We start from the raw sequence: 27,646 nt of genomic DNA on the forward strand, positions 1-27,646 counted from the left end.
GATCTGTTTCTGATGGAGAGACGCGCTGTTTAATGCCTTCTCTAGAACATCCCAAACATTCTCTGGGCCCTGTTGTGTGGCCTGTGTAGCCTGCCTGCTGTTATCATCTTGGAATATGGCTGTGCCATTGGGGAAGAAAACTGTTTAAAAAAACATTGCTGCTTATTCAGTGACCCTAATGAACTCAGACCTGACCAACTGATTAACACTTCTCCCACAGGCAGACATTAGACGGTGAGAGCATCACTTCATCCACCTCTCTCTTTACCCTGATGCACTCATCCCCCTGGAACAGGGTCAACCTGGACCACATGACCCTTTCCCTCTAATCTTTATGCTCTGTAGCAAATTGAAGCCTTTTTCCTGATTGGCCTCAGTGATTAGTGGTTTTCCTAAGGATACACAGCTGTTAAATAACTTTAATATCTCATGCTCATGTTTTTTTTTGACATTTTCTTCACTTTATTTAAGTTCATCTCTCTTTTTTACCCTGCTGATCCTGTTTTTGTGATGTTGAACTTCCCAGTTTAAGTAGTTTCAGCATCTTTAGGGTTTTCTTTGCTTAATGCATGTCAATACATTTATCATAGACTGGACCACTGTAATTCATTATATCCCGTATACACCCATGCTAATTCCCATGTCCACACATGTGGACATGGGAATTAGCATGTGAGATCATATTTCTCAATTTATTGGGGTAGTACTCCATATAGTGTTGCCATATAGTGTTGCCATATAGTGTTGCTTCTGAACTGAACTGATGAAGCTGCCTGGAGGATCAGTGTCTTCAAGAAAGTCTACAGGTCCAGATGCATGCCTCACTTCAAGCGCTTGAACTCAGTCACCATATAATAACATCCTCTGACATGTATGAACACCACTTTTCAATACAAAGATGTGTGAGTCCACCAATTACAGTATCAAGCTCTCCTTTGTATGTGGTCTATAAAGTAAATCTACTTTGTTTCAGTTGTGTTAGCCCTGCGATGGACTGCTGATCTGTTAAAATATCCTGTGGAGGTCTGGATTTGAAACAATACTCAAAATAAAAGTGAAAAATCCTCAAGACGGGTCAGAATGAGGCTCAGCAGTGTGTGTGGCCTCCACGTGCCTGTATGACCTCCCTACAATGCCTGCTTCTGATGAGGCGGTGGATGTTGTCCTGAGGGATCTCCTCCCAGACCTGGATTAAAGCATCAGTCAGCTCCTGGACAGTCTGTGTTGGTGGCTGACAAAATGCCAAAGTGATCAAACATCAGGCAGAAAGGATGAGAGCAGAGACATGGTCTGTGGTCAGCACCTGCAGAACCTCTCCTTTATAGGGCTGTCTTGATAACTGCCTCTCATTTCCACCTGTTGTCTGTTCCATTTGCACAACAGCAGCTGAAAATTCACAGTCAGTGTTGTGAATGATTAGGGCCATGCTTTAAAATGTGATCATTTAATATTAAACCTTTTAAATATATATTCCCTCTTGTTCTCTGCAGAAACCTCGACTGACAACAGAGGAGGTTGATTTTTGCTTAGTCATTTATGGATCTGGTTAGCATTAACTTCCAGACATGTGGACTAAAGGGTGGATCCTGTGGCCTGCGTCTGATTGGCTGTGCAGCAGGAGGCGGGCCTGTCCAAAGTTAAACATCTGGAAGCTCTTAGAGCTCAGCCATGCTGCTGACAGTCATTCTGTTTCTCAGTGAGGTGGTGTGGAATAGCATTACTGCAGAGATGTCTTTTATAAACGTTGATCCTACTTCTGATTTCTCCTTCCACAATCTTCCCTATGGAATATTCTCCACAGCTGATAATGTAAGTACAGTTTTGTGTGTTTTTAACTGCCTGTTACATATCTGACAATGGACACATGCAGAAGTGTTGACACACCAGACACACTGATTACTGATGTTTAAACCTTTTACATTATTTGTATTGAATCAGATATGTGTTGGAGATATGGGTGCAGACTAATCTTTGGACAAATCCTGAAGAGGAAATTCAAAATTACATAACATGGAGGTATACCGTGGGTTATGATGTATGTTTTGATGTGTTTCTTTCCAGCCCAAACATCGCATTGGTGTTGCCATCGGAGACCAGATATTGGATCTGAGTGTGGTAAAGTCTTTGTTCCAAGGACCTGTGATGTCCCAGCATCAGGATGTCTTTGACCAGGTCAGTTTATCAGACGTGTGTGTGACAGGGGTCCCAGCAGTGCTGAATGACATCCTCATACCAAATCCACTAAAATGACCACTTAATACAAACTTGACTGTGTTTTCATGTGTTATTATGTTTGATTATCATCACTTTGAGCATCATCAGGTGTGTACAGGGAAATATAAATGTTTTCATTGAACTCATTTAATAAAGAAGTGTGGTATGTCTGTTTGTGGTACTGTTTGTTGCATCATGTTATAACCCTTTGTGTGTGTGTGTGTGTCTCCTCTTAAGCCCACTCTTAATGCTTTCATGGCTCTTGGTTATGAGGCTTGGAGTGAAGCCAGGCAGACCCTGAGAGTGTTGCTATCAGCCAGGGAGAGCACACTGAGGGATGATGTGAGCCTTCGGAGCAGGTCAGTCACCATCACTTTTCATCAGATTACAGCTCTACTAAGTCTGATCATCTCTCATCAATCATCACATACAGAACACATGCTATTTGATGCACTCATAACTGGCTGGTGGTCTGTACCTGGATAACATCTTAAAGATGATTGTCTTACTTACAGCACAATATAACTCTAGCTATGGTTGTGCTTCAAATATTAAACCTCAGATGCAAATTAGGTTCACTGATTTATATGCTCATTCAACTCTCTTAAGGCCAACACAAAACACCTCTTCTAGTGTCTGCGGCATTGTCAAAATTGTTCAGCTGTTGATGATGAGCGTCTTAACAAAGAACCGGTTGCTGTAAACATGATGCATATTCAGACACCAGCTTCTGGCAGCGTTCCTGAGGAATCTTAGCCCATTGCTCATGGCCAGCAGCTTCTGGGTCATTAATATTCTTGGGTTTGTGTGCTGCAGCTGCTTCCTCCAAATCCCACTAGAGATGTTCTGTGGGGTTCAAATTAGGCAGCAGTGAAATCTTTCGCTGAAATGAAGCCTTGGTGGACTTTGAGGTAGGAGCATTGTCCTGTTGGAAGGTCTCACAATGCCCTAGCTTCAGCTTTCTGATGGATTTCTTGGTTGAATCCATATTTTGCTCCACATGCTGCAGGTTTTCAGAGGAAGCAAAGCAGCCGGGCAGGGTGTTTATGCTTCAGTCTTTCTTCTACAGACATAGTACTGCTGATCCAAAAACCTGAACTTATGTTTCATCACTCCACAGAACACAATCTTCACCACCTGCCTCCTCAGAAATCTAGGGGTATAGCTGTTGGTAGCTTCTTTCTGCCTGTTTCTGTTAGATTTGAGTAAAAAAAAAAAACAAAGAACCTATAGAACTATTTAAATAGTTCTTATTGGATTTGTTAAGTACACACAGACTTTATATACATCACACAACCAAAGGGAAAAACACAATGAAGCAGCTTCTACATGTATCTACTGACGTTCATTCTTGAAGCAAGTATTCTTGTTTTTGTCTCTGCAGAGCGTTTGTCCATCAAAGCGCAGCCACAATGCACCTTCCTGCAGACATCGGTGAGACTAAAGTGCTAAACTCCTGTCATCAAGGCTGTTTGTTTAAATCAGTTGACTACATGCTCGCACCTCTCCTTTGGCATAATCTGTCAACCTAAAAAACCTGAATAATGTATGTTTTGGAGTTTGACATCTGAATCTTGTGTAATGATATGATGATAAGTCATTGAACTGCAGCAGGGAATATCCACTATTGTTCCATTTACATTGATATCTTAACCTATAGGAATAGAGTTTACAGCAGTAAATATACATATGCATGCATTCATCGGGCTGACTGGCTCACAGAAATAATATATTACATTAAAAAATTATTCATTATCAAAAAATGACAAAAACTGATTCATGTGGACAAAGGTGTCCATACACTGTTAGCTATATGTGTCTTTATTTGTGAGATTTATATAATATATACATACATACAACATCTGTCATTCATTTAGAGAGGGCCAGTTTGACAGTATTTTAAACAGTAAATGCAGGAAGTAGTAGGCATATTATCACCAGGGGGCGATGTTTGACAATATTTCATTAGTTCTGAGCAGCTCATTCAGTGAGGGCTGATAGAGTTGAACCAGTGGATATGAATATTTCATCTTCTCTGTCTTTCACAGGCGATTACACTGACTTCTACTCCTCCAGAGATCACGCCACCAACGTTGGCATCATGTTCCGGGGGAAGGAGAATGCTCTGATGCCAAACTGGTATAATGGAATACAAAGCAATGTGGACAGTTATTCATGCATTTTTGACTAAAATGAAGCCAAAACACATGTCCGATACTGAATCCCCTCTTACTGCTTCCATAGGATTTAATTAGATGAGCTGCAGCAAGTGCTGCTGATCACTGCACATCATTCTGGAAAGACTTATAAAACTATTTCAAACTATTTGGAGTTCAACGTTCAGTGAGAAAGATTATTCAGTTTTTTCAGTGGAAACATTCGAGACAGCTGTCAGTCTTCACGGGAGTGGAGCTAATTCATCCCAACATCAGAGAAACACAATTCTGATGGCTTAACAATGGCCTATGGACAGACGAGACCAAAGTGGAGTTGTTTGGTCTTAATGATGATGAGTGGACCATGAACTCCTCTGTATACCAGAGTGTTCTAGAGACAAATGTGAGGACATCTGTCTGACAGTGGAAGCTTGGTGGAATACACAGCACAGCAGCAAATCTACATCGGAATGGCTGAAAAATAATGATATTTTTGCTAAAGAAAAATGGCACAGTTAACAAAAAGTGTTTCTTTGAACTTGTATTTGCCTAAAACTAAGACCCACAATGGGCAGAGCATTTTGTAAGATGTTTTTACATCCCAAAAAATTTGACAATTAACACAGGGAGTATTAACTTTTGAACATGATCACGCTGATCGCGGCCTTTCCAGAGCTGCAATTAAAGACTGCAGCAGAGCTCAGGACAGACAGGCTTCATTTATTTCCAGGCTTATGTGCAGTGAATGCTAAAGTGGCTGAGGAGCCTTAACATGCTGCACTTTGGTTAAGCAGGTGATTGACAGACTGTCAAATGTAAGAACTCAGAACTCAGTCACTGGAAATTGTTCTTTGTGGTGAACCAGATACTTCTGATGATGTTACAGGCCTCCACATATTTGGTTAGATATATAGTTACCCACATTAATTGTCAGCTTATTATCATTAGTATAATACTGAAGCTCTTGATACACAATTTGTTGACTAGCGGTGATCTATGTATATCAACATGTGCAGGTTGAGGCTTCCAGTGGGATACCATGGAAGAGCATCATCAGTGGTCGTTTCTGGGACTCCTATCCGTCGCCCCTCAGGCCAGATGAGACCTGACCAGAGTAAGATCTGATTATGCATTATCTGATTTGATGCTAATGGTGATTAAGTTAACAATTAGAAGTGAAAGCTTTGTTGGCAGCTAAATGGCCCATCAACCTGGCTTACAGAAGCTATTTGTAAAAAATGATTGATAATGTTTAGTAAAAATCCAGAGCGTCGTTTAGTCAAAAGCAATGCTGTGGTATCCCTTGAAGCTAACGCCTTGTGTGGAGCACCATGCTCTGACTGTCTGAGCACAGTTGAACTTCCTTAGCAGCTGATGATAACCATGTTTGCTTTCTCCTAGCGAAACCTCCCGTGTTTGGCCCGTCTAAGCAGCTGGACATTGAGCTGGAAATGGTGATTAGATTATTTACTTAATCTCATGTGTTTGAATAGATTTTGTAATAATCAACATTGCACAATATCACACTGCCACTCTTCTGTGATTACAGGCCTTCTTTGTTGGAGGAGGGAATCAGCTTGGGGAGCCCATTCCCATCAACAAAGCCCACCAACACATCTTTGGCATGGTGCTCATGAATGACTGGAGCGGTAAGAGTCTCTGCACCTCGGTTATGGTTCTTCCACACATCCTTATGTTAGGGAAAATTGCTAAAAAATATCAAATTAAGTTAGAAAACAGATTTTTGAGTAAGATTTGCACGCAACAACTGCAGTCAGGGCCGGGTTTGACTATGTGCTAGGTGTTTTAACCCGTTAATGACCATCTAATTAGGGTTAGTGTATGTGCTTTTTGTTTTCTGGCCTAATTCAAGGGTTTAAAAAAGTATGTTTGATAATAACTATTATGGCCATTTTCATACACACATATTTGGTGGCTCATATATAATAGAACATAATTACCAACCAAAACTAAATAGCCTTTAATAATGAATGTGGGAATACCTTTCCAGTCAATGACTGCTTAAAGTTTTGAACCCATGGATATGACCAAATGCTGTTTGTGGCTCTTTCAGCCTATACAGTCTTTTCTTCAATATATGAGCAGCATGCTCCGTTGGGTTAAGTCAGGTGACCGACCTTTCCAGTGATGAATATCTCAGGTCTTTGCATTGGAAAACATTTGAGTAGCTGCTGCTGTCTGTTTTTGGGCCAATATCCATCTGCAATATGAAGCAGTGTCCTATAGGTTTTGCAACATTTGTCTAAATCTAAGTATATATCTATACGCTCAAACAGGTGAAATCAGAAATTGTAAGTTGTATGTTTCAGTACAAGACCAAAAACAGTGATAACACTAATGTTCACAAAAGTCTAAAGACTTTCAGAACATCACCTGAGGTGGTCCTTTTATAATGTTTTCATACTGTTGTGTGCAGACACATACAGTCTATATTCATACCATATTCATATGAAGTTTGTGTGGCTCCTCTGATTCCATGCTGCCAAATCTACAGCACTAATCGTCAGTGGCATTTCACTTAGAAGCGCACTTGTTCTTTAATTTAGCTCTGCATTATAGATGTCATTCTAGTCACTTCAGATTCAGTCTGAAATGATTCTCTAAATGGCAGTCAGCCCTTAATGAAACATGAGTTTGAATATGTATTATTGATTTAGATGGAGGTCCCTGGAGAGGACGTGAGTAGTGCTGTCTGGCTTTCTCTCTAATATCTGTAGCTGGGCTTTAATACAAAATAGTATAGTACTATATAATATTATAATCAATCAGCTGTAAAATTATGACCACCCTAGGAGGGCTAGACTTTACTAGATCTCTATGTGCTGTGGTATCTGGTATCAAGATGGTAGCAGGAGATCCTTGTGCTGTGAGGTGGGGCCTTTATAGGATCGGATAACGGATCTCAGGATTGAGATCTGGTGAATCTGGAGCTCAAGTCAACACCTTGTACTGGTTGTTGTGCTCCTCATCATTCCTGAACTGTTGTTGCTTTGTGGCAGGGAGCATTATCCTGCTTAAAGAGGCATTCATCTAATTCCATGAAAGCATGGACATGGTCTGCTACAATGCTAACTAGCTGCTATTTGTCCACATAAATGGTTTCCAAGGTTTCCATGTGTTCTCCAGGCATGCAGAACACACACCCGGCCACCCATGTGATCTCAAAGACAGCCCAGCTTCTTCTATAACTCCATGGTCCTGCACCAATGTCGTCGGAACAATTAAATACCCCTAGACTTAGATAAATGAAATGACTTTTTTGTCAGCGTGTGCATCGTCTGGTCTGACAGTGCCACCTTAACTCAGTCCTTAGGACTGAGCCACCTTAACTCAGTCCTTAGGACTTAACTCAGTCCTTAGGACTGAGTTAAATCCTAAAATGTGTGCAACACAATTGATAGAGGTCTGAGGTATATTAGCACAGTTGTTACTTCTCCATGTGGATCATTTTTAAACTTTATTATGAACATAGATTTATCACAAATGGATCTTTAGGAATAAAATGTCTATCTATCCATCTTGTGTTTGCTGACAAAGAGGAGCCTCCTTGGACCTGCACTAGAATGATGTAGAATATATGATTAGTCAGGATCAATAAAGCATTATTACACAGTATAAATAATTAACAGGAGGATCGTTTTGGTCTGCAGATGGATTTGTTCCTTTCTGTTACAGTGAAGGGAATGATTCAGTGAATTTATTTACTTCCATCTTTACTGAACCGTGTCAGCCCAGCCTCCCGTGCCACTCGGCTCCATATGTCAGCACTCGGATAATCGACAGAGCAACACTGCCTGAAGCACTTTTGCCCTGCCACAGCCTGACTGGCTGTGATTGAGGAGGCCATTTGCAGCGAGAGTATAGCGAGCGGCATTTCAACACAACTACTAGTTTGTGTTTTCTTTTATCGGTGCTGTGGTACAGAGCACATTAGCCCTGTGCGTGCAGCACACAGCAGCATATTGCTGCTTTATGGCCCACAACAGAGTAAAGTGTGAGGATGGATATAACAGCAGCATCTCATTAAGAAATGAGTTTAGCTCTGACACTGTGGATACACTGCAGACAGTCAATGCAGGTTTTCTTTGGTTTCCTTAAGACAATCTATAGATATAATAATAGGTATTAAATCACTAAGCCTAGAGATGACTTCACATTTCTCCTTAGCTAAACGGTTCATACAGATTATGATTGTGTTTGGCTTTTTCAGGCACTTAACTTATTTGTTTAAAGAGAATGTGATGTGCTGTGTATCACAGCTGGGCTGATGGCACCAGCGTTCATCGCCCCTGTATAATAAATCTGTGTGACCAAGTTTGGTGATGATACATCAAAGTATCAACATCTGTTTGGCGGCGTCGCCATACAAAAACTGTCAGGAGAATTCCCACAATGGAGGACTAATAAGGAACGGTCTTATGTTCTCCTCCTGCAGACAGCACACAGTCACCTCCATCAGTGCATCTTAGCAGTACAAATGCATACAGGCTAAAAAGCTTGGACACTGCTCAGTATTGTTCACATTAGCCCGGCTGGTGTTATTTTCAGCCTGCTAGCTACAAAACAAGTCATTGCAGACAGGTAGTGAACTCTGTCACAGCAGGAGCAGCAGAGCAGAGCAGCTAACACACTCACTGCTCTGAGCTGAATGGACAACTGTATTTTTACCACTCTTATTTTCTTATCTTCTCTTTCTTCTTTCTTTTTTCTCTGCCAGAAGAATGATTCATTTTAAGGTTGCCACTCTCACTTGTTCATATGAGACTACTCACTGTCAGAGTGGTGGGGGTGGGGGCTCTTAGAGAGTCTGCACCGGTCGATCACTGTCATTGCAAACTTTTCACTGCCTTAGTGATTCAGGAGTGGTCAGCCCTTGGGGGCCCCCTTCTGGTCTGTGCCCCAAGCATTTGCCTGTTTCTTTGCAATTACAATGTGTGGACAACTGCTGTCTGTTCACACACTATTCATGTGGAGCGTATGGTTAACCAAATCTTAGCATAACTTGAAACTTATTAATATTTTGGTAATACATTCATGTCAATACTACTTAAATATGTACAGTATATTGGCAAATTGTAGTCTGGTTAGCTTGCTAGGTAGTCAAATACAAACACTGTGCACTTCCATACTGACATGACAGCATCACACAGCAGTCATTGACACAGCTTCAGAGTCACTTTCGTCCACATTCTGATGCTCACTCTGAACTTCAGCAGGTCGTGTTGTTTGAATCTACTAGTCTTTATTTACACCTCCTCAACTCCACAGATTGACGGTTACAATAAAGGTTATGTTACAATTACAATTACTAGAGAAGGGTCAGAGAAGGGTTATACAGTTACACAGAAGTAAGCTGACTAGGAGGCATATCTGACTACAGAGACCATGCATAATATAACATCTTTTGACAGCGTGCAAAACCTCCAGACTGAGTTCTGCCTTTGAAATATATGCAACACATTCTCCACACTAAATGTTTCAAGGACATTCCATCATGCTGGTGCACAGATTTCTGCGTAGCGTTTCCCTCCACACAGCACAGGGTAAGAGATTTTTCAGTCTGTGACATTTCTGCTGAATGTGCAGCTTGTGAGTGAACTGACGTTGCTTTCATTTTGACTGCTGATGCCCTCAGGAGATCAGTCAGTGCATTTGCCGCGGGCTCTCCATGAACATTTCTACTTTACAGCCGCATGCTATGTTAAACAGCCTCCTCTCTTTCCATCTAATTGAATAGTCACTTTTTAAAGGCCTCAGTGCGGGGAAGGCTTGGTCAATGAGCCGTGTCTGTGTGTGAGGATGAAAGATACTGTGATCAGGTCGACATTAAGGCTCTTATAGTGGAAGATTATCTCACTGTTGCCTCATTAGCTCTGCAGTGGTCCTATGGGAACGCGGGGTGGAGGCAGATACTACTGTGCATTTCACTGTTATATTATATGGCTGTATGTGACATCCTAATATAGTAAGAACAATTATAATTTATGTGTATAGAATGATGGCTGTTTGTCAATTAATTTGGTGTTTTGGCCACACCCAACAAACATCAAATGTAACAGGTTAATGTACCTGTAACTTTCTACACATACTGCTGTGGTCTTCAGTCCTGGGTATAAATCCCAAGCCTATAGAAACAACAACTAAAAAAATGTATTTGGACAAATGTATAACCCTTTGAGTTCCAAAACAAGTTGAAGTAAATGAGATTTTTGGCCATTTTTAATTAGAGCCTGCTCCACCTGAAGGACAGACGGTTTAAAAGAGGGTGAAGGAATCCTGCTTTATAAAACTTAATAACAGAGTTGGACATCTGTATCACCATCAACATCTTGAACTGAGACAGCATGACACATATACACACCAACATGACCTTAAGAGCTCACTCACAGGCGGTTAGAGACTGCAACCCCCCACCTGAAGAAACCTCAGCTGAACTGGCAACCTTTGAGTTAAATGTTAAACTGACTCAGACAAGACAGACACAAGCCTTATGTTGGATTTAGTGATTTGCAAGTTATAAACACTTGCAGTCATTAAACTGTAACTTTCAAACTACTTTTCCTAGGAAGGATTACACGTCCCACCAGCTGTGGTGACACAGATGGTGCCTATAGGGCTGACTGAGCAGAGTCTGCCTGACAGACACTTCTTTGTTCTGAGTGATGATCTGTCAGAGAATTCTGTCTGCAGTTACAACAGAGGAGACAGAGGAGCAGCAGTCACTGACATACAGTATTTATTGCCTGTTAACTAAAGTGATATAATGGAATTACATCAATTAGATGATTAATAAGACAGTAAACACAATGACATGTGAGGAAGGGTGATTGAATAGATCACAAAAATGATGAAAGTCGTTATATAGTGATGTTCCCTAATTAGAGTATTCACAAGATAAACACTGTGTGTTAGAGCACTTGTTGTATCCATGTGTATGTTCAGGCGTTTGTTAACTCCTAAATAGAGGATATAGATATAATGACTTTTTCTATGGAATTACATAATGCTCAAATACCTGCGGTGTACCACACAGGCCTTGTGTCATCTTTATCCTGTATCTGCAAGGAAATGGTTAATGATGGTATTGACTGTCAACTTGTGTTCATTCTCAGCCAGGGATATCCAGGCATGGGAGTATGTTCCTCTAGGACCTTTCCTGGGGAAGAACTTCGGGACCACCATCTCCCCCTGGGTCATCCCCATGGAGGCACTCTTACCTTTTGCAGAGCCTAACCCCGTCCAGGTAAATGCAATGGACACAGTGTGCCTGTATGAAGCTGCAGTGTCCAATACAGTAGTGAGTGTTGAGTATATGTAAATAGATCATGGTTATAAATAGTTTTCTGTATCATACGGTAGTTATTAGAATAATATTTTCATCCAGTTCTCTCACGCAATCCCAGATTAAACCAGATGATTAAATCCCTACCATAACCATTTGGGTCAACACATGCAAATACATCATCATTGAATCCATTAATCTGGCATCCAGTTGTGACAGTGGTACAGCAATAGAACTTAAACTTATCAGCCAATCAGACGGCAGCACAGTCTTTCTGCCTGAGTTTGAGAAACTGCTGATCTACAGGAACAAACAAACAAAAGGACGACCACTCTTTGTGATGTTACAATTTAGCAAACTGCCAAAAGAGAAGAAAGCATTGAACATAATGTCAGCTCTATTGGGAAGATTGCCTGAAAATACGTTTTCTTGGGATTGCTGTGCAAGCAGAAAACACACAAATTAGTCTTAGGATGGCACCACAGTAAACTGTGCCCATAGCCATGATGGTTTCTATTTACATAACAATTGTTAAGCAGACCCCAAAATCTCAGCCAAATACCAGTCTGCCTCTGAGGAAATGCTGCAGGTCCCGTTGACATGGCAACCAATTGGCACAGCTCACACACACAGCTGATGGAGATGAAGTCATTAACAGGTTTCTCTGCTCTCTGCTGCTACATAATGGAGGTAAAGCTAGACCATGAGTAAATACAATCCAAATCAGGGATACTTCACTGCACTGCCAGCAGATCTGTCTAATAGAGAGGAGGTTCACATCACGGATGTATAGCCCACAAATCTGAAGCAGCTGTGTGATGATGAGCGGACAATGTTTGTACTAGTGGACTACCTATGCGGATTAGAACAAAGAAAACATAACTGGCATCTTAAACTTGAATAAAGATAAACTATAAAACTAGATTTCTATTCTTTCTCCTCCAACAGGATCCTGAGCCACTCCCATACCTTCAGCACCAAGATGCTTACACTTTCAACATCAACCTGTTTGTGTCACTGAAAGGTATTGACCGCCATTAAATCAACTGAAACTGCACACACACACACGCACTTCTTAGGAAGAACAGTCCTACTCCTGTCATTTTACAGGGTATAGGCATCATTATCATGTAGTAGCTGCTTAGGTTACAGTTAATCACATGAACATGCTTCACACTTAGAATAGGTTTTCAAATCTTAATGGAAGAGGATTAAGGCCAATGCAAAGAATGGTAGGTTTTTTTAAAATGAAACCCTGCAGTACACCACATGAAATGTGGACTGTGGAGGACGTTTTCTTACATAGAAAGTCATTCAATCCATTCCATCCATCCAATTTTAGTTAATAAAGCTAAAACTGTACAACCCCTGAGTTGATTATAACCAATCAAGTCCAAGGTTAGATCCAAAATTCTGGTTTTAAGTCAGATTTCAGAATCATCAGAAGCTCGATTTCATTTCTGTAAGTGAATTAATTCTACCAATAAGCACAATATTTTCCACTGGAACCTCTAAGACTATATGTACAAGAGCAGAAAATGGATTACTCAAATACAGTTAAGGACATAACTAGTCACTTTTTCCATACAGGTTATGGTATAAAGCCTTGTTTCTGCACGCACTATAATTCATTGCTGAGTGTCAGGATTGCTATTATATGTCATGAAATGTCACTGTAGTTAACTTTTGCCGTTTGCCCTTCAAGGACAGGGCATGGCAGAGGCGGCGACCATCTGCAAGTCAAACTTTAAGGTAAGACCTTGTGCACCAGACAAAAATGCCCTGTGCTGTGTTTTTTTGTACAGTAAATAATCCGGCAGGAGGTGATGATGAACAGGTGTGCCAACTGCAGGATACACAGGAGCAGCACACACACACACACCTCATTGAAACAGTGGGGCAGGAGGAGAAACACAGGAACACCTGGATAAAACACTGACAGCATGGCACACCAACTTCACTGGCCTATATACAGTAATACCATAATAGTTGAGTTCACTTCTATCATATTATTATATATTTTGTCAACTTAATAGGGTACAACTTCATTTTGTTGTGAACCCTCTGTATGAAGATGTAACTCATGGTCTCTCTTCATTCATATGTTTCCATTTATTACCTCTGTCTTAAGTACATGTACTGGACCATGAAGCAGCAGCTCGCTCATCACACAGTCAACGGCTGTAATGTCAGACCAGGAGACCTGCTGGCCTCTGGTACCATCAGTGGACCTGTGAGTGTCAGCACCAGCATCAGTCTTTAGTTTGCATACAGGACTGTCTCTCTGACCTGCTGTATCTCCACAGGATCCGGAGAGTTTTGGCTCCATGTTGGAGCTGTCTTGGAGAGGATCCAAGACCATCGATTTGGGAGGAGGACAAACAAGAACCTTCTTGAATGATGGAGATGAGGTCACCATCACAGGTTAGATACTTAATGGTGTCAGATCTACACTCAGGCTGACAGGTGAATGACTATACAGTACATGCAGAGGAGAGACACAGGGCAAAGTGGCTTACATTAAATCCCAGCCTCCCTAGTTAATACACTGCTCACAAAAATAAAGGGGACACTAAATATCACATCCTAGATCTCAATGAATGAAATATTCCAGTTGCAAATCTTCATTCATTACATAATGGAATATGTTGAGGACAAAAATGATCAATGTAAATCAAAAGTATTAACATGGAGGTCTGGACAGTCTGTGGTGCATTGGTGGCTGGTTCATCATGCAGGGAGTGCTGACACACTTCAGCCACATGAGGCCAAGGATTGTCATGCATCAGAAGGAACCCAGGCCCACTCATGCTACCTCTAGGGCTGAGAGCACTGACAAAATGCAAAAGTGATCAAACATCAGGCAGAAAGGATGAGAGCAGAGAAATGGTCTGTGGTCAGCACCTGCAGAACCTCTCCTTTATAGGGGCTGTCTTGATAACTGCCTCTCATTTCTACCTGTTGTCTGTTCCATTTGCACAACAGCAGCTGAAACTGATTCACAGTCAGTGTTGCTTTCTAACTGGACAGGCTGATTTCACAGAAGAGTGACTGACCTGGAGTTACATTGTGCTGTTTTACTGTTCCCTTTATTTTTTGGAGCAGTGTATATACTTACTCATTTCTCACTCCACTGGGTCATAGACAAAAGTCTCTCTGAGTTGCCATTCCTTCAACAATACAAGCGTAATTACCCAGTTTAATTGAAGCTAATTTCACCCCAGGAAAGGCTTGGTGTTCTCTGCAGTTAGGTGGGAAAAATATGAATATATCAGCAATCAGCCCAAAGAAACTGAACTGGATATTTGCAAAAAATGAGATTTGTACAGCCCTAATTTTAAGATTAGATTAAGGAAAAAGCCACGGAAATTGTTTCTGACTTAATCATGTGTGAAATTGAACACAGGTATAAAATGATGAATGGGATGATAATGCAGTTGCTGTGGAGCATGCTGGTTCACCTTTTTCCACTGCACTTCATGAACCAAACATTGTTGCACTTCAGCTAAACCTGTGATGGCTTTAATACAGCCATCAGAGCCACTTTAGCATGCACTTGCATTTTAAACATGTGCCAGCTAAACTGCAGTTAAACCAGAAATGTTACACATTGAGTGTTTTCTCCCACAATATGTCGACGACGTCCATATGTTTTTCCCTAATATCTCACCTCTTCCTCGGTCTAGGTTACTGTCAAGGAGATGGCTACAGAGTGGGTTTTGGACCCTGCAGGGGAACCATCCTCTCTGCCCCGCAACACTAAAATACACCAGCTGCCATTCTTTTGTGGAACATACTCGAATATGTATCTGACTCAAACTTCATGCACGACCTCACCACCTCATTCCTACTGATTTTAGTTTTTTTCTGATTTAGTAAGTGTAGTCTCAGACTTGTTACTGAAATATTCATCCAGCAGAGAGATTCTACTACATAATGCCACAATGTTACTGACCCTGCAGCTAAAGTAATAAATGATTAAGGGTCCATCTAAGCTGGCATTCATTTTTTAAGCCATATGAAAATATGTTGATTGGCTGTGGTTTAATGTAGATGGAGGAGCTGGGTGGATGGTCAACCCAGGACACTTGGGGTACCCAAAGATGCTCTAACACAAAAATAACGCATTACAATCTTCATCTTCCTAGGCACAGTGGACATCAGTGTCAGAATGTTCTGAAGATCACTAGATCTTTGGTGATGAGAAAATCCACTGCACTATTTCCACTGCACTTAATAGACCTGCTATTGGTTTTCCCAAAGTGGCAGTTCAGTGGCAAAACATACATCCTCAGGAATGAATGGCACATCTTGATTCTCACCTATTCAAGAAATTTAATAAATGGTCAAATTGTTTACAGATGACATTGAGGATTATGTCATTTAGTCACAAAGGCTGATGAAAGGGGATGACCAAGACCAAGTGCTTTATAGTTAGGTTTGGTTATTAAAAAACTTCATGTATTAGGTATTATGCAGAAGCAATACAGCAAGCTGGCTCATGTTTGAACAGACCAAAGCTGATGAATGAATAAACAGAAAGGCTAAAATGTTATGGGCATTATAAAACAACATTGAGTGAAATAATAAATGTGTCTGTATATCACTAATTGATCCACTACAAAGCTGTACAAGTGAGAATACTGAGTGCACTGACTGAGCGAGCATCAGTGAGATTACCTCTCAACTCTATTCTGAAACCATGGATACAGGATCGACATCACACTCGCTATACTATAATCATTTATTAAAGAACAGAGAATCAATAGGCCTACACATTGAAAGTAAACTTTACATTATTGATGAACGGAATACACATCCAGTAAAGCTAAGCTGTTACTACACATTATTAATCTTTATCTTAATCAGGTATAAATATCATTATGGATGGTTTGTTTTGTCTTATTATTGCTCCCTGTAGTCAATAAAAATCATGCTTAGCTACAATTACACAGCTCCTTCTGAGGGCTGCTGACTCAGCTTTAAGTGCTAATCAATACCCCCGGGTGATGTTGCATGCATGATTATTGTCATCCTTAATAACAATCAGATGACTGATCATGGCATCAAAGGGCATTATTTATTGATAAATAATGTCCTGCCACATTTGTCACACTCCTTTCAGCGCACTGCAGTATTTTTTCCATATACATGAGAGTGTGGACCTGGTTTGAGAACGCATACTGTGCAGGAAATGACTGTTTATGCCCCTTAATATTGTTTCTGGCAAAGTGACATGTCCTTCCTGCACACTGTGGATTTGTGGCGGTGCATTAATTAACAAACGCTGTATTTCGGATGGAGGGCATCCAGATGGCTGCATAACTGCTTGAGCACATGTCAGGGTCTGCTGAACTATGGCTGTGTGACCTGATCCCTTCATAAATACAAGGTGTATGCTGTCTCTCTAGGACTAAAATAAGTAAATAAGAATATTTAACCGTGCATGAAGGTGAGAAGTGATGTAAGACTCTGTGAGCTCATATGATGGTATAGGATGTATGGTCTTTATTGGTTGGGTTTAAAGGACCAGTGTGTAGGATATAGTGGAATCTAGTGGTGATGGTGCAGATTGCAGCCAGCTGAGTAATGCTTACTTTCAGATTGTAAACTGACCCCTATTAAAACATTATAGCCTCATAGCCTCTGTGAAATAATAAAAAGCTCCTGACCCTGGGTTTTTGATGCATTCATAAGAAACTGCATAAATTAAAGAAGAGATGCTATTGGCTACCTGCTAGCTCTAAAGGATTATCAGTTTATTGTGTTTCTTCTTTGATTAATTAAGGTAATCTTACTAGTTGAAGATCCCTCTCACCTGTAACCTGCTATTAATAGTCATACTGTCTGTATTGTTGTCTGTTTCTCTTTCACCTTTAAGCCTAAATGAATGCAGTGATTTTCCAACATGGTTCTGCATTACAGTGTATGAGTGGTGAGGTGTTTGTGTGTTAGTGACAGAGCAGGTGCACATCCCACTGGGAAGCTGGCTCCCCACAGCCTGCAAAGGTTGAAAGAAGAGAGTGTGAGTCAGGGGGTCACAGTCAGGGGTAAAGTAGGAATGAAATTACCTGCCTTTCAGCTGTGAGAGCTTAGATTGGAGCGACATTACAACAGGTTTTAAGTGTGGTTGTTGGTAGCAGGAAAGCAGTAAAACATGTTCAACTTTTTTTTTTTTTTTTAGATACTGTATTAATTCGTTACGGCTGCTGCACAAGCAGTGTCATACAATGACTAGCAAGGCGCGCCACAGGCTAGGGTGAAGTGTCTTGCCCAAGAACACACAACAGTGACTAGGGAGGAGTTGGGATTGAACCACCAATGATAGCAGTATAATAATATATAATAATAGTGGGCACTGTTGCCCCAAAAGCCTTAAAACTTAATTATTGTTTTAAGTCTAAGTAGATCTACTTGATAGCAAACACTGTTAAGACAGGAGCGGTAAGGGAACAAAAGTTTGTATGTGTTGGCGAAACCATAGATTTACCTAGGGCACCACAATGGCTAGCTCTGAGAATACACACACACACACACACACATATATATATATATATATATATATATATATATACTGTATGTTGCTGATTGTTTTCTTCCACCTTCAGCTCCAGCTTCAGTGTGAGCATGTGAACTTGTTGAAATGTGTGTACCTCACTGTCAATGTGTGAGACTTGCAGCTGCACCACTTAAGTGATGACAAATTCAAGAGGCAACATAACGCAAAAAAACATAGTGATTTAAGTAGGGCCACCTCTCATGGTTGGCAACAGAATAGCAGAGACAGCAAATAAACATGCACTGGCATCCATCCATCCATCCATTATCTGAAGCCGCCTTGTTTTTTTGCTGTGCAGGGTCACGGGGGCTGGAGCCTATCCCAGCTAACCCTAACCCATGTATGGGTGAGAGGCGGGGTACGTAATGTTATGATTCATGTTAATCAGACATTAATCGGTGGATTTGTGTGCTCTCAGAGCACCGGCATCATGACTGAGGCTCATTATAGAAACACAGCTGACAGGGTGACACCACCTCCATGCAGAGTCTGACCTCTCATCAGTCCAGCACTGCTGTATGAACACAACTGTATTCATAAATGTACTTGTAACTACAGACATTGTAACAATTTGTAGTGGGGTAGATAATAGCTGCAAAATGTAATGGAGTAAAAGTACAAAGTATGCACTATTATTTTTGCTTTAGTAAAGTAGAAATACATAAAAATTTACTTAAGTACAGTAACAAAGTACAAATACTTAGTTACATCCACCACTGCACATATCCAAAGTAAGAATGAACTAAGTGTACAGAGAGAACTTTTTGGAACAGCATCCAACAGAAAGCTCGATCCTGGTGGCCCTCTGAGGAAACTGAGGCTGAAAGGTGAGTAGGAGGCGAGAGCTCGATAAATGGTTCCATCTCCCGCATGGCGCTGCCCCTGGGTCTGAGCTTAATTGATGGTGTCCACTCATTTGTGGACACAGAGAGGGGAAATCCAGTGTGAGGCTTGCTCAGAGGGCAGATTCGCTGATGCAGGAGCGCCTTAAAAAATGCCAACTAATTACCAAACATTGATTTCCATTAGCATAACAGCAGAGGCCTGTGGTGAACAGCGAACCGTGATATACAGAACGCAATGAAGTTTTTCTCACGTCTGCAGTACAAATGTGTAGGACAGCAAGCCTAATGAAGAACAGACTTGTTTGTTTAAGACAAAGCTAAGCATCCCTCCAGGGTGTTTAAAGTAAGATGTAGTGGTGCAGAGACACTGACAGACTGCAGCCGATGAAAGTGACCTGATTAGACAACAAAAATATACAACTGTTTTTCACCATAACATTATTTGTTGAGCAAAAATGACACTGGGACGTCCACTCCTGTGAAGACTGACAGCTGTCTTGAATGTTTCCACTTGTGAATGATCTTTCTCACTGTAGAACGTTGAACTCCAAATAGTTTGAAATGGTTTTAGAAGTCTTTCAGATTGATGTGCAGCAACAGCTGCTTCTCTAACACCATTGTTTATGTCTTTCTCTCTTGTCATTGTGTTAACACACACCTGAATGTTCCAGAGCAGCAAACTGTCAAAACATCTGTTTTTATAGAGGTCTGTACACCTGCTGATGATCAGTTCATCAAGGACTGATCATCAGCAGCACCTGCTGCAGCTCATCTAATTCAATTCTATGGAAGCAGTAAGAGGGGACGCAGTATTGAACAATTATCTTTCTTTATTTTCTGGCTTCATTTTTCATTCAAATAAATGATGGCACAGTGAAAAAAAGTTCTTCATCTGAAGTTGAATCTACATAAAATGAAGGCCCACTATGATCGTATAGTCATAGTGGGCCTTAATTTTAATTTTAAATAAAATACTAACTCCTTGAATATAGCTTCATTTAACAAATCTTTACCTTAATAGTTTATATATCATCACTTTTATCTATCTTACACTGAATTTATTTTTCTTGCAGCAACATGACGAAATACACCACACCATTTGGGAATACATTCACAAACAAATATTATCATCCGGTCTCAAAACTGCACAATGGCTTAAGGCTTAAAGGTAGGGTAGGAGATTTTGAAAACTCAGTGAGAGTCAGACAGATTTCCAAAGTAAACACATGCCCCTTTCTCTCGGAGCTCACCCTGAAGCCACGCCTCCCAATCACATAGACGCGCATTACCTGAAGACGAGCTGCGGCCTGTGACTTCGGTCATCATGCACGTACCTCTCTGGTGCGCGCAGAGCAGGTAGAGAGTGACAACCAGCCAATACTCCGCGCAGGGTCCACCTGGAGGATTGGCTGATGTTTTTAGCGTTTTATAGCTTCCACAGATGATTCATATTCTTCGTTTTAATGTGAAACTGCCGAACTAATCAGTTGCTATCGGATTGTAAAGAGAAGTTACACTAATTTGACAAAACGTGCATCAGAATAAAATCACCTACCCTACCTTTAGGGTGCACTCTATTAGTTAGTCATGTTAAACTGCTAGTTAATCATCAGAAAAGCCAATCAGATGGTAGCATCTTAAGCTGCCAACTCTCTGAAATGACCACCTACTCACTATTTAGTATAATCTTTTTGCCATTTTGCAGTGGAGAACGTGTAGTGAGAATACTTAAACAGTATATAGTAGGCACCACTGCCCTCAGTCTTTATTTATCTAGCAGCACTGCAGCATGTTTTAATTATGCAACAAGACCATTGAATTTTCCTGATTTTCTCACTCAGCCAAACTGCTTGAATATTGAGTGACGACTGTGTGTGTGTGATTTTGGATATAACAATGGTGAGTTGTTTTTTTTACTACTGACACTCATCAGCAGCTTCATCAGGTCCACCTGTTCAGCTGCTCGTTAATCTAAGCAGCCAATCAGGTGTCAGCAGCTGGTTCATTTCTGCATGTAGACATGGTGAAGACGACCTGCTGAAGTTCAGAGTGAGCATCAGAATGTGGAAGAAAGGTGATCTCAGTGACTCTGAACGTGGCATGGTTGTTGGTCTGAGTGTTTCAGGGATTTTCACACACAACCATCTCTAGTGTTTACAGAGAACGCTCTGAAACAGAGAAAATATGCAGCGAGCAGCAGTTCTCTGCTGATGTCAGAGGTCAGAGGAGAATGGTCAGACTGGTTGGAGCTGATAGAAAGACAACAGGAACTCACACAGACTCACCTGCTGCTGCTGCTGTAATGGTGTGGGGGAGGTTTTGTTGTCACACTTTGGGCCCCTTAGTACCAACTGAGTCTGGTTTAAAGACCACAGCCTACCTGAGTATTGGTGCTGACCATGTCCATCCCTTTATGAGCACAGTGTACCATCTTCTGATGGATACTTCCAGCAGGAGAACACACCATGTCACAAAGCTCACATCATCTCTAACATGACAATGAGTTCACTGCACTCAGATGTCCTCCACAGTCAGCAGATCTTAGTCCAATAGAGAACCTTTGAGACGTGCTGGAACAGGAGATTCACATCATGGATGTTACCAGCAAGGTGGGCCTAGTAAAATGACTGTTCACTGCATTTATTGTAATGTTTGTGCACTATTTTGTCAGTGCAGTTGCACTACACAACTTTGTGTTCAGTGTTTTTTCCTCTGCCCTAAAGTCATCAAAAACTCAATTAATTTAGCTTTTTCATAAAATGTGGTTGCATCATTCGTTTCTAATTAACTGACATCAAAGCTACAAGCTAATGAGAAGTACAGAGCACTAGATTATCATCTGCATTTGCAGTTTATGATTGCATAATTACATATTATATGTTTAAACACACAAACACTCACACTCCACTCTTAAATAGCACATTATATCAGCATGTCAGATGTGTGGATACCAAACCCTGAGGCTGATAAAACGTCTCCTTTCTCCAATGTGACTGACAAAGCCACGGTGACTGCTCTTATCTCAAAAGATATTTGTCACAGGGTTTTACTCTCAGGTGTGGATAATCCTCTAGATTTTCCACAGTGTGGCACAGAGCACCAGAGCCCGGGAGGAAGGGAGAGGTGAGATCTAAAATCCTGCGGGTCTTGAAGTGGAAAGTGTTGGACTAATTACACAGAGAAAAGTTTTTCCACAGCTTTGAAACTGCCAGGACGTGACTCACTGCTGGGTGGAGAAGCTGGGTGTGGGCGGAGAGGAGGGGTTGTAGTGGAATTAAGGCATTTGATATGTAAAGGTAAAAAATAAAATAAAATAAAATAAAAATTATTTTTCTGGGTGTGGAACTGAACGACAGACTGGAGTGGTCAAACACAGAGGCCCTGTACAGGAAGGAACAGAGCCAACTCTACTTCCTCAGGAGGCCGGCAGCCACACGGTTGGACATGCTGGTGAGGAAGGCAGGTTCTTTGCTGAACTGGACTCTCTGACATCTGTGGCTGAGAAGAGGACCTGAAGAAGCTACTGGCCATCCCGGATAACTTCCACCATGCCCTGCACAAGCAGAGGAGCTCTGTCAATGATGAGCTGGATGAGCATTATGGACACACATCAACTGCTCTCTCTGCACTCACATGGACATTGGAAATGTTTTTGCACAGTCAAGTTTATTGCAGAATCTGAATGTTTATTGTATCTAATGTATCCATATATCTGCAGGTTATATTATCATTATCATTCACCTGGCTTCTAACTGCTGAGAGGTCTGATGTCTACCCTGCTACCTCTGACAACAGAGTCCTAATGGGGAGACCCTCTTAGCTTAGTTAAGTACAGGTTTCCTGTAAATGCATCTTGGCTCTTGGTACATGCCATACTAAGGAAAGGTCCAAAGGGTCTGTCTCTGAAGTTGAGTAAACTTGAACAACCATTCAGATACACTGTAGATGTTAACCTTTATTACCAAGAGTATTATTAATTCAGATTCAATGTATTCCAGTGATTATGTCCTAATAATATGGGTGGATAAGAACCTTTTTGATTAAATAATCCTTTTGGAGATGCAGAGACCCTGTATAGGACTAAGCAGGGTACAAAAATGGATGGATGGATGGATATATAGATGGATGATGCATGGATGGATATATAGATGGGTGATGCATGGATGGATATATAGATGGATGATGGATGGATGGATGCATGGATGAATAGATGGATGGATGAATGGATGCATAGATGGATGGATGATGGATGGATGGATATATAGATGGATGGATTCATAGATGGATGGATGGATATATAGATGGATGATGGATGGATGGATGCATGGATGAATAGATGGATGGATGAATGAATGCATAGATGGATGGATGGATGATGGATGGATGGATGGATGCATGGATGGATGGATGGATGGATGATGGATGGATGGATGGATGGATGGATGCATGGATGGAAATGTAGAGGGCTGTCTGACTGCATGGCCAAGGCAAGAGGTGACTAAGATCAAATCATTCTCATGATTATGTTTTACACCAAAAAACAATACAATACTATAACAATACAGTTTTAGGCTATAGTACACGTGAAGCAGATAAACATGACAAAGACTGTAATGATGGAACTTTGATGGAACCTGCTTACTCCCAACTTACACACAGATCAGAGTAAAAGGTTAAGGACTAGGTGTGAAATATTCACTGACTCAGAATTTACAGCAAGGTGTGAATGAAACAGAAACACCATTTACACTGCAAGCTGTAAACGGTGCCCTGTGCCCCGATATGCATGCTCGACATGAAAGGCAGGCCGACCTTTTTTCTCCGAATTAAGACTGAAGCACACAGGAGGCTGCCAGCTCAGAGCCAAGGTTAGAGGCAGGAGAGGAACAGGACAGGATTTAATAGTCAAGTCAAATTAAATCACTGTTTTACATTCTCACAATGTAGAGCTGAATTCATTATCATACTGTACGTACCTTGAACTTGACCTTCAAAGCCCTGTGGATGGTTGAATGTGCACAATATGCCCTTGACTCTGAGCAGATTTTCATCTCTGAACCATTATGCGTGACAGGAGTTGATGAAAAAGGCCTTGGGGCTGGCAGATGGTTCCCCATGGATGAGCACTGAATAAAATTTCATCAGACTTTCTGTGTAACCCAATTACATGTCCCAAAAAAAAGAGAGAAGGAAGAAAAAAAAGAAAAGGCGAGATTAGCTTCCAGTTTCATTTGTGTTCAATTATAAAACACACAAACAAGGCAGCTACTTTTGGCAGTTCTTTAATTCACACTTATTTCACTGCAGTCTTTTCAGCCCTGAAAACCCTGCAGTTACAACAGGCACCTTTACAACTCATGTCCACTGGATCCGACTAAATTCAAAATGGATCTGATGAATTGGAGCAACAGTGATAGCAAACAATACATCCAAAATGAGGATTCCAGGAAACACTTTTTTCTGAGCTAAATCCCTAGAAGGTAACCAGTTTTCACCATGTGCCACTCAAGCCAATCATATCTTATTCAGAGAGGTTAATTCAAATTACGTCAACCCAACACTGCTCATCAGCTATTATGTATTTTGCCTAGCAACCAATGCTAATTTTCCATAGCAACTACCTATAAGGGATATGAAGTAACATTTTTTAAAGCACAAATTACTCTCAACTGTGCAACTAAATGTTTAGTTGTTACATAAAGTACACATCAATGTAGCAACATGACTGCATGAGTGAGGATACTGAGCATTTGAAAAAACAAAACAAATGTAAGCCTGGGGGGTTATACTTTTATTTTACTCAAAATTTTAAAGGAAAATATTTCAAATTTATGAGAAATAATAGATATTTTTCTGACATTAGAAATTCACACAATTGCATACTTAGCAAAAGGCTAAAGGAAAATACCTCATGTTCAACATATGGAACACAGTGTTGTAATATCTATTCTAAAATGCTATAGTATATGGTCATACCTAGGTAAAATCACCAGTATTTCCTTACTGCTAAATCCAATTGTAAAATATTATTTGATTTATTAGAGCAAATATATCAAGGTTGGAACCTGTCCCAAGTTTGGGTTAGAAAAAGGGGTACAACCTGGACATGGGGACAGCTTATATTAGGGGATAAATATTTCTAGGTACCTTCTTAGTGTATTTAAATTAAAATTAATGGTTGAGACTATTAATTATTATTATAGATATGCCAAGTTTAGTAAGGTAATAATAATTACATAATGATGCTGGACAGTGTTTATGCTTATTTTACCCTGATTTCCTCCCTAAAATAGAAACACACCGTACTGTCATGTTTCCACTTTTTTCAACTACAATGTAATTGTAACATGGTCTAGAACATGAGATCTAATACAATCTTTCTGAATTTATATTGCTACTGAAGGTCACTGACTATGTTTACATACACTGCATCTGTGAAAATATTCCCAAAATATTCTCTGAATAAGCCAATGGCATACACTAGTAGTTCCTATCCAAGAAAAATAAATACTCTTTCTCTAGCATAGAATCAGTTCTACATCACTTTTCCAGACTCAGTCTAGTTCACATGCTCCGAAATGGCATGTAGAGGTTAGGCTTGTTAGCGTTAGCTTGCCATTTGTGCCAAAAACTCTCTGAAGATTTAAAAAAAAAGGCTGGAGAAGGTTCACATCATGAGGCTCATTTAACAAATTGATGAAATGTGCTATGAACCTTTTAAAGAAGACAGTGTGTGTGCTTCCAATGCATGTTGCTATCACAATTTACAACCAGTAATGTTGTGCCTTTTTTAAGGTGTTACCAGAAAATATTGAACGTTGATTCAGTCGTCTCCAGTGGACATTGTGCATTGAACCTCAAACTACACCATCGTACTCCATTTTTAAGTGTCAGTAAACATCTGACTTCCACACTGTGACCACCTTTACTGTTTTTCCTTGGATATCTGAGATCACAGGAGGAGGAAGCAGCACAGTCATTTAGAAGATAGAGTGCCATTTTCCCTTCCATTGTCCAAGAAAGTGAAGGTAAAGGAGGCGTATGTGGGACTCAGCATTGTACTAAATGGCTCTTCTGTGGTTTTACTGTAAGCATAGGCACTTCATAACATGCAACTGACAATCATTTCATAGATGATAGATGCAGATGCAGAGACAGGTGCAATACAAACCAGCCTATTTGTAACTAGACAGGCAAAGCAAACATGGCCAACTCGATGATGAAGCAAACAATGGTCTAAGTGTGATAGTGCCCTGAGCTGGGACACGTTGGACAGCATTTAGACGCCTGCTTTTTGTCTTTTGTGTGCATTTAGTTCAGGACATGCTGTGGCAGCACATAATCAAGCATGTAAAGGCTAAACGGCTAAAGATTGTCTGCATCTCAAGCAAATACAAGTCATAATACCTAGAAAACATACAAAATCTGCACACTGATACACAAAGGACTTCCTGTTCAGTTTGTTACGATTTAAAGGGTCATCACCTCCATTTGTTTGGGGAATAAGGGACACATTAAAGGCCCTTCATTTAAAATCACACATTCCTACACTTGGTTCTGTCTTTTGACCTATTTGTTAATGTCAGTCCAGTCTCACAGGACAATCTGTCAAGAGGGTTTTACAGCGAGAGTCAGACAACTTGAGATGTTTTGGAGTCTACATGATACTTTGGAAACTGAGCTTTGATGTTCAACAACAAACTTTGGGTCTGAGAAATAAAGGCCAAAGCAAAAGTCTCAAAAACTACTGGTCCCCCACAAGGTTAGATTAACGAGGGACCACTGTATACAACTAAAATAAATGTGTTTACACAGTTTACATCTCCACTCAACATCTTCAGAGCCTTGGTAAACAATACTTAAAGGTATTAAATTATTGTTTTTTGAGTCCAGCCGGTCTCATTTTTGGGCACAATAGCCGCCATATTATATTACCACCAGCAAGCCGGCAGGGAACACAGGCTGGAAAAATTCCATACTGAATGGAGTCCCATTTTTTTTATTTTATTTTATTTTATTTTATTTTATTTTAACTCTGATTGCTCAGGTTGCCATAGTTGCAAGTTCCAGCCGGGACAAAGGTAAACATCTCACATTTTCTGAGTCTTTAATGTAAGTTATAGTAGCAGACACATTCTGAGGCATCAATACTACAAGTTGTAACAAACCATAATTTTACCTTAAATTACACTGATGCCCTTGTAAGCCTATGATTTGTTTGGCCTCCATCAGTATTTTTTTTTCCACTGCCAGCGGTGAAACTAATAAAAGATTTAATACTGCCTCTAACGCTGTCTTCTGTGTCTCATTCTTTAATAATTCCAGATCATACCAGTGTAAAGGGAAAGTGCGTTCAGTTGGCATCATCCTGGTAATACTGATTGTGTTTGTTAGTCCAACAGGAATGTAAGGCAGCCCCAGGGCTACTGAAGACATCTCTAGGTAGGTACAAAAAAGCCAGGTCTATGTGCTTTACTAACATCAGTCCATCAGTGGCTTTCCCAGTCTGCCTCCTCTGTGTGTACTTAGAGCCACATGTTCATTGCATGTACATGTGTGTTTCATTGTG

General features: G+C 40.6%; 1 protein-coding gene across 1 annotated transcript; it reads left to right on the forward strand.

Moving 5' to 3' along the window:
• Positions 1 to 1,656: 1,656 nt before the first annotated feature.
• fah (fumarylacetoacetate hydrolase (fumarylacetoacetase)) lies at positions 1,657 to 16,283 on the forward strand. Its single transcript, XM_028402682.1, has 14 exons — positions 1,657 to 1,809; positions 2,062 to 2,172; positions 2,452 to 2,573; positions 3,599 to 3,648; positions 4,263 to 4,353; positions 5,387 to 5,484; positions 5,772 to 5,824; positions 5,920 to 6,019; positions 11,504 to 11,634; positions 12,622 to 12,697; positions 13,379 to 13,425; positions 13,805 to 13,906; positions 13,980 to 14,097; positions 15,360 to 16,283. Exons 1-14 carry the CDS (start codon positions 1,669 to 1,671, stop codon positions 15,434 to 15,436), a joined length of 1,317 nt encoding a protein of 438 aa, XP_028258483.1. The 5' UTR covers positions 1,657 to 1,668; the 3' UTR covers positions 15,437 to 16,283.
• Positions 16,284 to 27,646: the final 11,363 nt, after the last annotated feature.

This window comes from Parambassis ranga, chromosome 3, assembly GCF_900634625.1.
Source record: "Parambassis ranga chromosome 3, fParRan2.1, whole genome shotgun sequence".
Taxonomy (NCBI): Eukaryota; Metazoa; Chordata; class Actinopteri; family Ambassidae; genus Parambassis; species Parambassis ranga.

Bases quoted from the DNA above. Each gene is read 5' to 3' on its own strand.
- fah (XM_028402682.1), top strand. From the start codon at position 1,669: ATGCTGCTGACAGTCATTCTGTTTCTCAGTGAGGTGGTGTGGAATAGC. The intron at 1,810-2,061 runs GTAAGTACAGTT...GTTTCTTTCCAG, and splicing joins TATTCTCCACAGCTGATAAT to CCCAAACATCGCATTGGTGT. The intron at 2,173-2,451 runs GTCAGTTTATCA...TCTCCTCTTAAG, and splicing joins ATCAGGATGTCTTTGACCAG to CCCACTCTTAATGCTTTCAT.